General features: G+C 41.7%; 1 protein-coding gene across 9 annotated transcripts in view; it reads left to right on the top strand.

Moving 5' to 3' along the window:
- The window catches only part of vav2 (vav 2 guanine nucleotide exchange factor), a 191,132-nt gene that overhangs the window by 156,347 nt on the left and 17,809 nt on the right, over positions 1-16,976 (top strand). For 3 of the 9 annotated variants that reach the window (XM_076758093.1, XM_076758089.1, XM_076758087.1), the window contains exons 9-15: positions 9,050-9,149; positions 10,617-10,712; positions 14,484-14,552; positions 14,760-14,846; positions 16,023-16,111; positions 16,230-16,362; positions 16,743-16,757. In XM_076758093.1, the coding sequence (XP_076614208.1) occupies positions 9,050-9,149; positions 10,617-10,712; positions 14,484-14,552; positions 14,760-14,846; positions 16,023-16,111; positions 16,230-16,362; positions 16,743-16,757 (589 nt within the window). The remainder of the gene's footprint in view (positions 1-9,049; positions 9,150-10,616; positions 10,713-14,483; positions 14,553-14,759; positions 14,847-16,022; positions 16,112-16,229; positions 16,363-16,742; positions 16,758-16,976) is intronic. The other 6 variants (XM_076758094.1, XM_076758095.1, XM_076758092.1 and 3 more) reach the window with 3 other exon arrangements.

The raw sequence follows: 16,976 nt of genomic DNA, 5'->3' as shown, positions 1-16,976 counted from the left end.
TATATTCCTGTACACTTGTTTCTCCTCTCGTGCTACCTTATCAAATTGTTTCTTTCTCATCCAGGACATTTCATCTGTAATGTTGATTATAGTTTTAGTTTAGTAAAACAAGCGAAAAAATCTCCAAGTGCACTAATTTACCCTGTTTGTGCAAATCAGTTTGTTTCAAGTATTTCCTGAAATTGGGTTTCATTTCAAGTGCAGCCACCTGCCTTTTCAAGATTGAAAATTTTTAAAACAAGTACAGTTTATTAGAAAGTTAAAAATATTCTTATTGCACAGGCAGATTGTTTCAATCGTTTTGTCTATTATAGACAGAAATAGCTTGATATGAAGGTCATTTATATGGTGTGCAGAGTAGAAAACGCTGTGAACAGGGAAAGCTGGGATTTATTTGCGAACAGGTTTTTCTCTCAGATGGATCTGTATCTTGCCCAGCTGCTGAGCAACGTGTGGGTAATTTGCATCCCTGAGGGGAGCAGTGATTTGCCTCCCTGCTGTGCGAAGTGTGGCTCCCCCATAGGTAATGGTAATGATAGAGATGATAGGTTCTGGCCCCGGTCATGATTCCACACACAGCCATGGATATGCCACTCTCCTCGAATGATACAGCCATTATTGCAAGAGTGAGTCACACACCTCACTGTGTGTGTATGTGTACCTGTTCTTGCATGCATAAGTATGTATTATATTCGTCTGCACAGTAATTCTGATAGCACACATACTTTTTCCCTCTCCTCCTCATCCTTCCAACCTGAAACAGGCAGCCACAGTATTTCTTTGGGCGACGTCAGTTTGCATAGATAATAGGCTCATCGCAGGCCTCTTCCTTAAGCCTAGAGGGCCATGTAACACAAAGTTAGTGTGACACTAGAGACTCTTTTCCTACTAATAGATAGAGGCAGGCACATACTCTCTCCCTCTATCTCACACATGCGCGCACACACACACACTCCAACTGTATCTCCTTCCTGGTTCAGCTCATCTGACTCCCTGATCTGGTTGAGCAGTGGTTGGAAATCTTCATTTGCACGCAATCCCAGATAAGGTCAAGCCAGCCAAAGGTCCCTGTAAAGGCCTTGTCGCATGAAAGCTCAGAAGATATACATGGAGGGAGAGAAATGAGGGAAATAGAGGAAGAAAGTTAAGCAAAAGCAGTAGTTTCTACAGTTCCATCATTAATGTTCTTGATTGAGGAGTCAACCTTTTTTAGGATTACACTCTAAAGTATCATTGTATACTGTAACATTGGAATTGTCATTCATTGGAACTGAGGGGCCCATACTTTGAAAAAGACCAAAGGTATACACACAGTCTGCCTGGTTGTTTTGTCATGGATTTTAACCGCCTATCGCTGACAGACTTACTTTCTATTCATAAACAAATTTGCTGATGACATGCCGTTCTTTGTTAATATTTACCTTTAGCGACATTCTCTCAAAATGCAACGCAGGGTTATTTTAAGAAAACGGCTCATTAGATTTGCAGATTCTTTGCGTCACAGGCTTTGACTCCCCACATGTGATTGACATGTATACCTGCCTCATTATGAGCCACTGCGGCGTCTTGTCTCTCTGTGGCGATAAGCAACAGTGACCAGGGGATTTAGATTCACACAGCACCGCTCTCATCAGGCATCTTGCCGATTTTCCTGAGGACCTCGCTTGGCATAATTAATTTGGTTATCTATGCTTGTAAGTCCCTGTGACCTTTACAACAATGTGCTTGTATCTTTCTTGCACACGTCGGTGCAAAAGATGAAAAGCTTTTTTTTTTTTGTTCTTATTTGTCATTGAACTGAATGCCATGCTGAAAATGTCACTGGTTTATCTCGACTACTTCTCAATTCTTAAACAGCCGGAACCCAGCTGAATGGAAAAGTGCACTCAGAGGAAGCTCCATAAACTAAATGGGCACCTAAGTACCCTCTTGTTGATATCCTCATTTGCGACATTCCCGAACTCATTTCCGGAGTAATCTGGCTCCCTGATATCCTTGCATTGCCTAATCATGGCCGCACTATGAGCTTCTTTATTGGAGGTCTTTGCTCTATGTTCTCCTCCATTTGCTGTGTGCTGGATATGTTGAGTGGAGGTGAGGGGGTCCCAATGCCATGTGTCAGAGAATATTAGCTGGCTCCACAGCCTGTCACTTCTGGTTTGCTTGGAGATTTTCTCAGTTGCTTGGCTCGGCTTGCAGGGCTCCACGAGGGTGGGGGTGAAGGCCCAGGGCGCAGTTACTCAAAATTGCATTTTCTGTGAAATAACATGCATGACAGCATCCTCATTATGAAACAGGCCAGCACAGCAGGGCAACATCGCCGTCAATGACAAGAATATAAACAGCAAGTTTTTATTGTAGCAGCAAACTCTCCAAGCCAAAAGAAAACTGTTCAGAGGTTTCTGTACTGCTTCTCGTCTTTTTCTCGCCTCTTGCGCCTGTTTGGAAACTTCTTCATGAATTTTGGACTGCTATAGATTTTAGAATGGCAAAAGTGAAACTGTTCCAATTGGCTCTACTGGGAGTAGAAAATGCCAGCTTTTATTTGAAGTTAATAGTTCAAACTTAAACGCGTACACACAATATAAATGTATGTAAAATGTCCACAGGGCATCAATGGGCCCATCCTGCTGGCTTATGGACCAGGACAACTTTGTCTTTGTTGTCACCTTGAGCATAGAATCCCCCCTCACCTGATTCATCTTTGCATTTGTAGTTCTGACAGGAAAATCGACATTTGGCATAAAACATTGTGATGGATACAGTGCCTACATCAAAACAGGCAGCATTTGCCTCAATAATGCTCCACTCCAAGAAATATCAGACCTTTGGAATCCCACTGCAACTATTTGGCTTAATAATAGTTTTTATTTCGTTCAGTATTCTGCATGAAATGTTCAGAGTAATGCTGTGATCATTTTATTCCCCTGTGAAGCTCCCAACATGTTCAAGGTCACTCAAGTTGTTTTGGAAAGGGCTTATATGGAGCTTCGGTATCTTGGGCCAGCCAAATGAATACTTGCGATTAAGGTACTGAATCCTGCATTCAGAGTTCCAATTTTATTTTTTATTGTTTTTGTTTTTATATATTTGACATGGCCTTTTAGATTGCAAATATTGAAGTATAGATACAAGGAGAAAACAGGAAATGATGAGTCATTACATCCCACAGAGCTGTGTCCAGACGTGAATTGGAGTGTGCTTATCACCATGTCACGGACTAATTATGGATGACTGGGCCAAGAGTGAATGCAGTGTGCTTGTCTGTCATTAGCCCTTTTGTTCCTCTGCCTGTCTCAGTGAAGAGGACAAAGCCACCGACTAGCCTCTCAAGTCTCAAACCAAAGGCTTTTATTAGACATGGAAATATATGACAAGTTTCCACACAGGAATGACATCTATAGTTCCAGTTATTTAACTTGTTGCATGAATGATATTTTGTTGCCAGAGAAAGCTTCTGTGATGTTTTTATACACTGAAGACCTATGAGGTGTGTTTTTTTTTTTAAACAGAGTCATTCATCTTCTGTGTAAAGTCCAAAATACTGTATAATTTTGTATATACACTGGCTTTTACTCCTCATCTTGCCAAGATGCTGAAGCCACAACTAATCTGCTAAGAATATAGCAGGATTACAGCTGTGTGAGACTGACCCTTTTTTATGTTACACATTTTATGCATCCATATTTCCCTGAAAAGAAACACAAGCTGTACAATAATATTGCATCTTTCTGGACATGTTCAAAACATTCATCGTTTCCCAGCTATGCTTTGCTACATCAAACATCTTGCTATTCCCTCGCTAGAAAAGAGGCCCCAGCTGCTGCTCAACAAAATCCACAATGCTTGCTGTCCTGGTGCCACAGTGGTGGAATAAACTCTGCATTGACATCAGGAGATCAGAAACTCTACACATCTTCCATCGCAAACTGAAAACTCACCTGTCTGGATTGCATCTTGGCCCATTAATACTATGTTATATAACCACCATATAAAGCTGTGAGGGCCAACATTTTAGAAAAAAAAGTTGGCTGTTTATACATCCGGATGAAATATAGCAGCATTAGCATTCACTAAGAGGTGTGTTTGCACTGGATGAGTCCAACATACACTCTCATTTTAGCTGTTATTCATTTTCCACCATCGCCTGACAACAACATCTGGCCATTTAGCTGCTAAATGCTCCTCTTTCTTCACCAGCTACTCGCTAACTCTGTATACCTGCCAGTTGCTGAGCAGGTAGTGTACAGTGGGATTACCTGACCTTGTTTGCTGACAACAGCTGCCTGCTCCTGGAAGTCAGGCTAATGGGAGCACTGAGACTGAACTGTACAATGAATGTGACGTATAGCCAAAACTATAATATTTAAGAGGCTAAAGAGGTAATAAGGCCCCTTGTTACAGTGTTGTGGTGCTGACTGTCTGGTTGGACATGGGTCTGTTTGCTGCAAGTGGAAACTTCAGAAATTGAGCCCCCAGGGAGCAAAGAATGAGCTGCTTGCTCCTGGCACACAGTGGTACAAATGAAAAGACTTGTACTCACAAGCCCACACACACACACGCACACACACACACACACACACACACACACACACACTAAAGGATGGCCTTCTTTTAAGCTCAGCCAGATGAGCAAACAAATCAGTTTTTTAATCATTTTCATTCACTTAGCTCTTGCCATTGCTGAGAGAAACTCTCCCTTTGAGGAAATTTTCCCTATTAAGGCCACGTGTTGCTGAATATAAATGAGCATACAAACAAGCTTCATTATATCTAGCCTTCAGACATTGCACAACAAGTCCTTTTCTTGAACATTTCTCAGAAGTAGCTGCTTATCTGTAAACTGTGGAAGAATCAGAGCCTACAGTCATGCTTAAAACCTCCCCTATTCAGAAACTGCGGGTGGATCTGTTTGCGATGTACTGAAAGGGTGAACTGCTGCATTCAGCTCAGGGCTGGCTTCTAGGAATGTAAAGGAATTCAAGAGAGCATCCCACAACCTGCAGACAGCGGTGGAAAAGGCTATGAGGTGTTGTAGGGACAAAGTGGAGTCCCAATTCCAGCTGTCAGACATGAGAAGCACATGGCAAGGACCAAAGACAGTAACAGCCTACAGAGGGAAAAACTCCCCATGGTGAGTGCTGATGCCTGTCTGGCAGATGAACTAAATCATTTCTATGTGCGCTAACAATGCTAGCATTTGTCTACAGGACCAACACAGCAGAAGTAAACACCCCAGACGCAATCATGCCCTCAGACCACAACATTAGGAGGGCTTTTAGGAGGTAAACACCCAGAAGGCACCGGGACCAGACAGCATCTCATAGTCTGTGCTGACCATCCAGCACTGGTGTTTACAACCATCTTTGAACTCTCCCTGGTCCAGACTGTTGTCCCCACATTCCTCAAGAAATCCACCATTGTTCCTGTACCCAAGATTGCTCGCCAGACTGACCTGAACGAATGACAAATCATACATGGGAGGACCACAAGGATGTTTTCTGAGCCCTGCCCTCTACTCCCTTTACACACAACTGTGTGGCCACCTCTGACCCAACACCATAATAAAGTTTACTGATGAAACAGATGTGGGTGGCCTGATCACTGATCAGGATGAGAGGGTCTGCTGAGAGACAGTGGAGAAATTCAAGTATTTTTTCACCTCTGACGTCTGCCAAAATTCAGGATGTCCCTATACCCCCCTGTGGTATGACAGCAGCACCCATCAGGACCACAAGGTCCTGCAGAGAGTGTGGTACGGTTGGCTGCAAGACCAAGGTCTGTAGAATCATAACGGATTTGATTCCAACTGTTGTGGTCAGTGACGTGCTACTGCCTCCACCCTTCCCCACCCATCCCTTTAATATCTATACCACATTTAATATTTGCACAATATTCTGATCTTTATTAGATATATTACAGTGTGTATTCTCTTCTCTTGTTGTGTTTATTGTATTTTTTGATATTTGATATCATATATACCAAACACAGGGAGCAATAAGCATTTCACTGCATAATGTAGAGGTATATTTAGTCACAAATCAAAACTTGAAACTTGGAACAGCCTTATTTTGTTCATCTTTACCACATCACACAGTCTTGCTGCTCAGATTCCTACATTCACATCGGAAGCTTGAGCCCTCTGCATTCCCGTCAAAGAGCAGCTTCTTAAAAGAAGACCTTCATGTCACATTGTGTCCTGATAACTTATATGATGGGTGCCTCTGGATCCGTGCCGCACAGTCTGCCTGCTGTCTTATAATTGATCAAGGACCCATTAATCTCAATCACTCTGCTGTCCTGAAGGGGCGGGAGCTTGAGGGTAGCTGTCTTCTCGAGTGTGGATCAAGTCTTAATCAGGGTCTTGTTAGCCCAGGGCCAGTTTAACCAGGGCAGGAGCCTCACTGCAGGGGGCATGTAGTCAAAAGTCCTCCTGGGTTCTAGTGAAGCTCCAGTGATCATCAGTGGTGGAGCTGAGAACGGTCAACTGATGAATGGGTGAGACAGAAAAGCTGTTGTCAAGAGGAAGATTTTGGTTCTGAGTTCCACCTCGGAAACACATGACACCAAATCACAGTTTTACAGCCGCAACATTTTAGAAAGCAGAAGTGATGTAGTCATGCTGTAATCATTTTAAACTGATCACATTTCAGAAGCTGGAACCTAAAAATTTTTGTACGAAATATGATTGAAACTATTAATCAGTCGCTGATTTTATTTTTTTCAGTTGACTAAATGATAAATTGACTACTTGTTGCATAATCAGAACAATATTTGTATTTTGTCTACTGTTATCTTCATTCTCTTTTAGTGGAAGATTTTCAGAGCTGTTTGTTGCAAGGACACAACTTCTGGCTTTTCTAAAGCTTCTTATATTCTAGTTACAATATGTGATTAAATTGTTTACATTTTACTTGGTTGAATATCACTTTCAATTGTCACTCTAACCGAATTTTCCCACAGGCAACTGACCGTTTAATCTCATCTCAGCACTTCATTCATGGCTGTGATTATGTGGCTTGTAGCGCAGTAGTTAACAGCCCGCCTCTGCTGCTTGTAGCTGGAAAACTCAGTGTTATCTGCCAACAACACGCTGCCATGTTGTTATGCGAGTGTTGTTTGAGTAATACTATGTCTTGGTGCTCACCTTGAACCTGCATCCTTTCAGTCCACTTTCTGCCTGCCTTGTTTGCCTCTGTTGTGTCGTACACACCACGCACACATCCAAGTGTACAACTTGGCGGTCGCACACGTGTTGTCTGTAAAAGACCACAATAATTCAGATCAGTTGGCATGGCTCATAAAAGGAGGACGTAATTAACATATTTTCTTCTATATATTTTAGGGGAGTATTTTGCCAGTATTGTGGAGAACATCAGTCCCCAAAGAATGCGTGGGTACAACATACAGTGAAAATCAATCTAAAGTGATATGCCACTTTAAGAAATTTGGGAATTTGTCAGTGAGAATATATCAAAAACAGTGAGTCTTATGTCTATGAAAATTAAGCCCATAACTTGTAGGTGTCTTTGTGTCAAGTGGAGAGCAGGAATCATGTTTCATTCCCTGTTGTTCCACCACCGCTCCGTCACACAAACTTTCCCTGGTTGGTCTGTTTGCAGCGCCGCTCTTGTCTGCATCACAGATCTGTCAGAGGCTTGATTAGACTAAGGGGTGCCAGCTCTCTGCAGTGCCTCGCCCCACTCAAGATTCAGATTAAGAGACCAGAGTGCCAACTCTACGGGGGTGGGGGGGGTTAGCCTTACACCAGCCGTGCCAATGCCCTACTTTGACTCAATGAGTGAGCGAGAGGAATGTGTGCCACATGCACTGGCATCCTCCAGGCAAGATGACTTTGAACTTCTTCCCAGCTGAACCCACAGATCTGTGTCAGGGTCCCATTGTAATATCTAATGAACACAGCTCTCATATCCTCACTGCTTGAAATTAAGAGATTTTTTTCCTCACTGGCTGATAAGAGGAACTCTGCAAAGCAGCTGATATAAAGCACAGTCTTTCATTAGTGCTCTGTGATTACAGCTTATTGGCAGGAGGATGTCGACCCTCCAAATATTGCCCGGGGATCAGAATCCAGTCATTACTTATTCATGGTATTCACATATATTCCTAATCATAATACATGTATTCACATATTAATTTATCTGCCCCCTTTAGTGCCAAATGACTCTGAGGCTGACCTCTCAAATTGTTTTATTAATCTTGATATTAATGTGCGGTTCATTGCCTAAGGCCTTAAGACACTAACCAGTTCATAGCTAATTGTGGATCTCCTTTTTCTGTACGTTTTTACAAAGATATGATACATGTCCAACATTTTGAAAATTAAGAATAGCCTCATTAGTCCTTATTAAGCTTCATTTTTGGATTTTCACCATACCCTTGGCTGTGAACAGGTTTCATGAGCCCACATGTCTTCAAATGTCCCTGTACTTGCAGAGAATGGGAGTGTATCTGAATAAAAATCTCAGCCGTGGAGTTCTCTTAACTGTCATTAATCTTTCATCATTTAGAGATGGAACATTTGTAAGACATGTTCAGCCGCAGAGGCTCTTGTGGGGAAAGAATGTGGTTAACGGCTTAAAAATGAAATGTAATCAACAAGCGAGAGACTGTGGTTATACTTGTCTTTTCAATACTTTAGATTGATAGACCAGCTTGGGTCTTTACTCAGATTGCTTTTACAGCTTTCTTTCCTTTAGAAGAAAATGTGCTTGGAGTCATAGAGAGCTTTCAGAGGATAATTAGAGGTGTGTTCAAGGTGATACACCGTGAGGTGTGTGGTCTCTGCCCACATGACTGTCCAACCTTCTGACATAATGTGAGCGTGACCAAATTTGGCTGTGGTTTGTCTTTTTGAGGCACATTATGAACAGGCCTGGCAGAAGGAGCCATGACCAAGCATTTATCTACAGTTATTTGTAGTGTTTACTTTGTCAGAATGGTTTGTTTGCTCTCAACATCCCCTGAAGGACATCAAGCTGTGACAGCGTATTGAGATTAACAGCTGTTGTTAAATTGTGTCCTTTAGGTTGTTGATCTATGGTCAGTACTGCAGCCACATGGAGAACGCCCAGAAGACACTGGATGAGTTAATAGCAACGCGAGAGGACGTCAAGATTAAAGTAGAGGTAATGTCCTTCACTCACCCCAAACAGATGACAACCCACTGATTTAGCACATTTTCGTGAAAATAATACATTACAGTGTAGCTTCTTTCTCAGACTGAATCAAAAGAAGTGAGCAGGCAAGGTACAGCACATTTTGCCATTTATAGACATACCTGAGTAAAAAGGAAGAAGATATATAACCCTTAAAAGGATCATTTGGCAATTTTTTTTTAGATTTATAAGCTTATCTCGCTCCTAAGTTGTGTCAGCAACACATTCAGTATGACTATCCAACAGGAACAAGTTGATAAACTGTAATACGCTTCTGAATGCAGTGTGTTGTTTCATTTTAAGTTGTACTCAGAAAAAATTAAATCTTTCAAGCAAGGCGGCTAACTTCTGAAATGGTACAACCATACTCCATAAGAATTATGCAAATGTGCGACTTGAATCTTACAGAGTCGGACATTTCTTTCAAAATGTCTTTACACAAGTGTGAAAGTGAAACTCACGGTTGAATACACGGCGACACTGAATAAATAATGACTTCAATAAATTCAGAGAAGGGGTTCAAATTTGCCATTGTCATGGACAAACTGAGATGAAATCAGAAAGGCAAATAATGTCATTTTCAAATGGGCCCTCTGAGCTGTATAATTCAGAATATTTTGTTAGAATGAACATAATTCAACATTACCCCATCTTTAGTGTTAAGAGTAGAGTGGATCTGTAGTGACTGTCTTCAAAAGGTTTCGTTGGGAGGCTCATTTATCTTGTAGTTGCTTTAGTTTGAAAAAGAAAAAGTTGTATTACATTTATGACTTAAATGTAGGCCAGTCCCCTTTGGCAGCAAGACCTGCCTCTTTGTGTGCCACTCTATCTCTGATCTCCTCTCCTCCAGGATTCTTTAGAAGAGTCAAGGCTGATTATAGAAGAAGGCTAACCCTCCTGAAATAATGGAGTAACGGCCAGACAAATTCCTCTGGGAGCTGTTGGCAAAAAACATTAGGCGATTACAGCCTGGGTAGTTGACACTGAGATGCTCTCTCTCAAAACAGAAGCAGTTTGTAACAGAATAATAAAACAGCCTCTTACTGTAGTTTCCCACAGAAAGCTTATTTTGAAAGAGGGGTAAAGTGTCTCTGTTACTGCACAGTTCTGGAAACTGAATGAAGCCACGCCTACACAAAAGAGCGAGTGCAGAGCTAATAGACATGTATTCATTAGTCTGAAGAATTTCCCAGTCAGCATGCAGGGTATCTGCATCACAAACGGCTGGCACAACCAGAGCTTCAGTGCCCCGGAAGAATAAACTGGCCTCGTTGTTGCTCCTGGAATGCCCCGTGAATGTGTGGCAGCAATCACAGCAGTGCGACAAGACACAATGAATTATGGAGCCATGAATGAATGCCTGTTGGTAGGAAATGTGCAATGCTGCATTATGCAACGTGTCATAATTGCCCTGCCCCGTGTGTCATCGCTCCACAGGAATGTACCATGAAAGTGCAGGAAGGGAAGTTCAAGCTGCAGGATCTTCTGGTGGTTCCCATGCAGAGGGTGCTGAAGTATCACCTACTACTGAAGGTAGGAGGCATGCCGCAGCTGGAAAACCTACAATGAAGTCATTTTTACACAGCTTCCTCCTATAGAAAACAACTAATTAGCAGAGCACCTAATTAGGACAATAATTTGCTCTTAGAACAGATTCAGTCCGTCTTTGAATGCTCTGCAGCTCTTAATTGTCAGAGGTTGGATGTTGGATAGGGCTTATAGAAAGCAAGTCTTCATCGCTGTGATGATTGAAGCAGATGGAATGGAAACTGCTATTTCACACTTTCCGTTCTATCTTCAAAATATGAAACCCTGACCCCCTGTACACTTCAAAGGTGGCTCCAAAAAGTCTGTAGCTTGCTTCTTCATAGAGGAAGCTGTAGTCTGATTCACACGACTCACCATGTATCTGAATGATGGCCCAGTTTCACTGCAGCACAAAAGCACCAAAACATTCATAGTAACTTGTCAAACTTCTCCTGCAGCAGTATCCACTTTGCAGCCTCCTCACTCCAGAGCTCTGCCAGAAGTGGCACATTTAGCAGTTTATTGGTAAAGCAATGATTGTCAATTTTCATCCAGTTTTTATGAACTCCTGCACTTCTGTGGTAAATAAACAGAGTCTTCAGAACATTATGTCCAAAAATAGGCCAGCTGCCTCTTTCATAAAACAAATGGAGCTCTTGGAGTACTTACATTACTTGAACAGATGTGCTGTTTAAAGGATACAAGCTATCATTTTCTGCCTGACACGGCGTCAGGAGTTGTCATGTTTAAAAACAGTTTTCATGACTCTGCAAAGCAATCATTTGACCTCGTCATCACCATGATTGTACAGTGTTGTACAGTAGATCCGTCGTGGGTTAACGGCTTTGGTGGCTTTCTCAAAATGTAAACATTTCCAACTGTAGGAAGACAGAAGACGATTAACCAGAAGTCAAACTTTGAACAGTCAAAGGTTGAGGTTTACTTCTTCACATGCCAGAATGTTCATTTCTGCTTGTTAGACCGACTCAGACTCTTTAAATAGCAGGCATGCTGCAATAACCAGCATTGTGAAATTCATATTTTGTTGATATGTCATCACTGAGATGATGATTCATTTCTGCTGTAATCTTGGCAACATCCTGCATCAAGTCTGTCTATTCCAGTCAGTGATCTTTCATTGGTGACAGTCGTTCCTCTGTTTTTTTTCCCCATTTCTGTCACAATTTTCCAGACTTTTAGCCTTTCCACATGAAGTCGTGGTTGTTGTTTTTGCAACCACTCCACCAGCAATTTGGGCACCAACTATTTTGCCCTTTTTTCGAATGCAGCTTGTCTTGTGTGTGGTTTTCATTTTGTGGCTGTGTGTGTCTGTGTGTATGTGTCTGTGTGTGTGTGTATGGTTTTATCTGGTTGAAATACACAATAAAAGTCCTATTTCATGTTTAAGGTTAAAAAAAAAAAGTGTTTAGTTGCTTCAATTTTATAAGCAGTCTGTACATCCACTGTCACCTTGTCCATCCAAGTGCTGGAATTATGAGTCCGTTAATAATTCAGTTGATTGATAGAAATGCAGTTTATTTTAATGAATAATTCATCATTTTGAGTAATTTATCAAATAAAGATAGCAAGCATTTGTCAGATTTATGCCTCTGAAATGTGTGCACTTGCAGCTTTTGTTTAGTTCATTTCACATGCACAGAAGTCTTTTCAGTTTTTCAGCTTTTGATAAGAAATAATAGCTATATCATGAATTGCAGCCCTGCACTGATGCAGCTTCGCCTGATATGCAAATATCAGACCACTCCCATCGCAAATGACATTTCTCCCTGGAGCTCTCTGGCTCTTCATGTATAAAACAAGCTGCCCACTGTAACATTCGCCATGATTAATTGACTTTGCATCTCAATTATGGATGAGCATATGAGTTTATGATGCCGTGCGTAATGGACTGGGGTGGTGGCGAGTGTTTGCGCCAGGTGATTATAGGACTGCACAGAGGCCGCTGCGACTTCTCTATTAGCTTGAATCGAACCCCTGCAGGAGTCAGGAGCAAGGCACTGAGGTCAAATCAAGCGTGCACTAATCAGATTAAATGCACCCCATTTCACTGCCTCCCACAGCTTTGCAGTAAAACACTGCTGTATGCTGTGGCCTTGGGGCATGTCATACTGACAAGTCCCGCTTTTGTGTTTGTGTGTGTGTGTGTGTGTGTGTGTGTGTGTGTGTGTGTGTGTGTGTGTGTGTGTGTGTGTGTGTATGTGTGTCCAGTCATGCCTTAGGGCAGCTCTCCACTCAATTTTCAATAGATATCGTCGCTGTAGTGTGTGGTCATGGTGTGAATACTCTCCTCGCTCCATCTTTCATGTACTAAAGCTGCACTCTAAATAAAGTGAATTGAGCACAGTCATCTCGGAAGTAAGTCTCCTCACACAGGGTTTGAATATTTGATGAATTTGCAGTGTTTTTTTTATGAACTCCTAATCATATTTTTCATCTGAAGTTGAGTTTCATGTCAGCATGTTGTCACTGGCCGCTCTCACTTGTGCAAAAGCAACAGAGCACGGTATTGAAAAAGATCTGCTGAGTCAGCAGGTCAGTTGGATAAAAATAAATTCAATTAGGTAAAATGGGGCCCAGTAGCAGCACTCTCCTCTTAGTTGTGCTGGTACTACTGCTGGTGGGAAGACAGTGAGGGACAATGTCCTTGTCTCTGCATGAATGACTGTTTATGGTGCCTGCACAGTGGGGGTGGAGCTGATGGAGATAGTATCCCCAGTGTTACGCCCTCTGGTGAAGCTCACTGCTAGCATGTGAAAGAGTTTGCAATGACAGGAACTACAGTGCAGGGGAGAAGGGATTTATTATGGTAAGAAGAGCACCATTAAAGTGCACTAGTAAAGAATACTTTTAAAGAATGGCTGCATTCATTTTAGGTTTTCCAGTTTCAAGGCTCTGGTGTTATGCATTGTAGTGTAATTCCACGTCTCCTTTACCTGCTATGACAAGTCAAAATCTGCCATTAGCAGCTCTATTGCACATTCCAAATTGGTACAAATGAGAAAATATCAGAGAAATAAATAATACTGAAAAAGCAAGTTGAAATGATGGTTACACCTCTGACTGTGCAGCGTAAAAATGTGCTGCAAATGGGAAGTCCAGCAGCTGTGTGGCGACAATAAAACATTCTGTGTCATGTATGATTTTTAGGACACTGCTGATTGGATTTGCCAGCCGGTTGGACAGCTGACCCAATTTAATTTTTCAATTAAAAAACGATAAAAGATTTGATGACTCGTTTCTCTTTTTCTCTGGAAACACATTGTGTCTCACCACTGCTGCACAGCACGTTATAAATCACTTCAATAAGCCAGTGGAGGATGCAGATAGTCAGATCAGAACAATGCAACGTATTTGCTATTGACTTGCCATGTGGAGGACAACATGTTTTGCATGGAACGAAACATTTAACATTATCTTGTTAACATAAAGAACAGTCAGACCTGGAGGTTAGTTGGTAAACTCTTTGACTTCCTGTTTTATTTTCGTGTATTTTGCTGTTGCTGGTGCTCATCTCAAACATATTCTGAGCCACATCAGTGTCACATCCACAGTCACAGCAAAGATCAACTACACATCTCTCAGAACAACTCCCTCTCACTATTATATTATCACACAAGTTCCAAAAAATACACTGTGTTTGTTCAGATTTTATGTCTAAAGTTGTTTGTTGCTGCTTTGATGAAGTTATTGTAAATTATAAAACATCTAATCTGGATTATCTTTGACATAATGATAATAATAATAATCCTTCCACAGGAACTTTTGAGTCACTCAGCTGACCGACCAGAGAGACAACAACTCAAGGAGGCTCTGGAGGCGATGCAGGTCTGTGTTGCACATGTGCTTGTGTGTGTGTGTTCATGCTCTTTAAAAAAATATGACATAATAACTCCCCAGTGCTCGAGGCAAAAGCAGTGTACTTTGTTTCATCCAGCCACTGTGGCTCTAAGGGCTATAAATCTACCATGATATGACACATGTCAGAAAGATTTCCAGTTGAGGGCTGAAAGAGTGTTTGCCTTGCTCCGTCAGGACCTGGCCATGTACATCAATGAAGTCAAGAGGGACAATGAGACACTGAAGAAAATCAGCGAATTCCAAAGCTCAATAGAAAATCTTGTAAGTACCGTGAAGTTCTTTGTCACTTCTTTTTCATCTGGAGGAGAATTTTTTTTTTCCCAAGATCCTTTCCACTAAATCCCTGCTTAAAGGCCCTAATCTTACCATTAGTGATGGGATCCTACTTTGCCCAAGTTATTTCACATGAGAGATTTCTGTGTTGTATTTCTATCTGTGCTCTTTTCACTGAAGTGGAGGGAGCTGGAAAAAGGTGATGTCAGGTATTTCCTCGCACCAACGTGAACAATATAAGAAACAGACTCAGATGACAAAGAGTGGAAACAGCTAGCGTGGCTCTGTTAAGTGTGCAAGGGGTTATGTCATGTTTTGGCTGGCGACATTAACTTCCCAGGGGCCTGTCGTCACTGGGAGGTTGCTGGGACAAATACAGCCTGAGAGCGGTTTCTCATCTTTCTCCCAAATGTCAACCTATTGCTGTTATATTATTTTTGAGATCTGAACCACATTTTCAGGCGCTTCAAAGTTTCTTTTTTTTTTTTGGATTAAGAATCATCTTCCTGCTTTGGCACCTGCCACCAGTGAAGTTTAACTCCATCATTCAGTAAATAAAATATTGTACATGCGGTTTTTGTTAACCTTGTATCATTTCTAATCCAATTTTCTGCCTTCTATTGTCATTTATAATGCCAGATTTGACATCTTTGTAGAAGTCAGTTTTTATATCTAAAAGCTAATGCTCCAGAACTAATGTTATCACCAGGCTGGAATTTAAAGTTTGTCACTGTGATTAGTCACTGAGCATCACAGAGCAGTAACCCATTCTTTAACATGTCCACATTTTATTTCCTCTGCTAAGAACATCGGCATCATGCTTCCACCACCTGTCATGATCCTCCGCTTTTATGACGTCCCCAATAAATCATTTAGTCTTGCAGAACACGAAGAGAAGTTATGTACACTGTCATTTCTTTGTCTTTCTGTCTTTCTCTCCTTTCACTTTCACTCTCACTCTGCTCACCCCTCTCCTTCTATTGTTCCCTACTGAGGTGCAAATAGTCACTGGGTTAATTCGTTGTACATGTTTGAGTATTGTTTGAGTTGCATCATTCATTATATATCTATTTGAAGTGGAGCTGAATTATTAAAGGTTTCTCCCTGTGTTTAGAAGTTATAGTATGCCATGGATTGACATTCTGGGTGTCCTTGTGACCTAAGCAGCAGGTGAAACTGGAGGAGTACGGGAGGCCAAAGATAGACGGAGAGCTGAAGGTGTGCTCCATCGTCAACCGAACAAAACAGGACCGGTGAGTCCAAACTCTGCAGAAAACCTGCCCAAAGGATATGAGAAATTCAGTCATCCAGTGCCAATAACGACAAATGCTCATCTCGAAATTACCAATGAATGTGTGTGTATGTCTTCAGGTATATATTCCTGTTTGATAAAGTGGTCATTGTCTGCAAGAGGAAAGGCTATAGCTATGAGCTCAAAGAGATTATTGAACTGCAGTCGTATAAAATGTCGGACGACCCCATGAACAACAGAGACATGAAAAAGGTAAGGATCGCGTTTTGTTTTGAAGGAGCAGATTCATTCAGTGAGGTCTTTTAAAGGCAGCTTTGTAAAGTGCGGGTGATAAAACATCTTCTGTAATCATTGCAAATGTTGCCCTTGAGCTGAAGGACCCCGTTGATGATAATTTCAGATATGGAACTTATGAGTAATGCATTGAAGTGTCAGACATGCATTTTGCTCGTCCATGCTTGAAAGACCATGTAAATGCAACGAAGGCCATTTAGGATTCATGAAAACGTACTGCAGTGCATTGCACCACCGGTCTAACATGGCTTTTTTGTTTTGAATCTGCATGTGTCTTTCCATGTTTGCATGTGTAACTGGGTCTTTCTCTGGTGTCTTTCTTTTTGCATGCTTACCAGTCGAGTGGAAAAATGGTAAGCTCAAGTGACCCCTTTTTTTAACTCATCTTCTCATGGTGGCCTATTTTTGGCAGTGGTGTTTTTTGGGGCGTCATGCCGTGATTGCATGTGCACTCAGAGGCTCTTTGAATGGCCTTCCGGCTTTTGGTCGGATGCACGGCTAAAGCATGCGGAGCATCTTTTAGTTCTGAATTCAGTTCGATCATATTTACTGTAAGTTTTTGGACGTGTTTA

Source organism: Chaetodon auriga, chromosome 19, assembly GCF_051107435.1.
Source record: "Chaetodon auriga isolate fChaAug3 chromosome 19, fChaAug3.hap1, whole genome shotgun sequence".
Taxonomy (NCBI): Eukaryota; Metazoa; Chordata; class Actinopteri; order Chaetodontiformes; family Chaetodontidae; genus Chaetodon; species Chaetodon auriga.
This window is presented reverse-complemented; position numbering and strand designations above follow the sequence as displayed.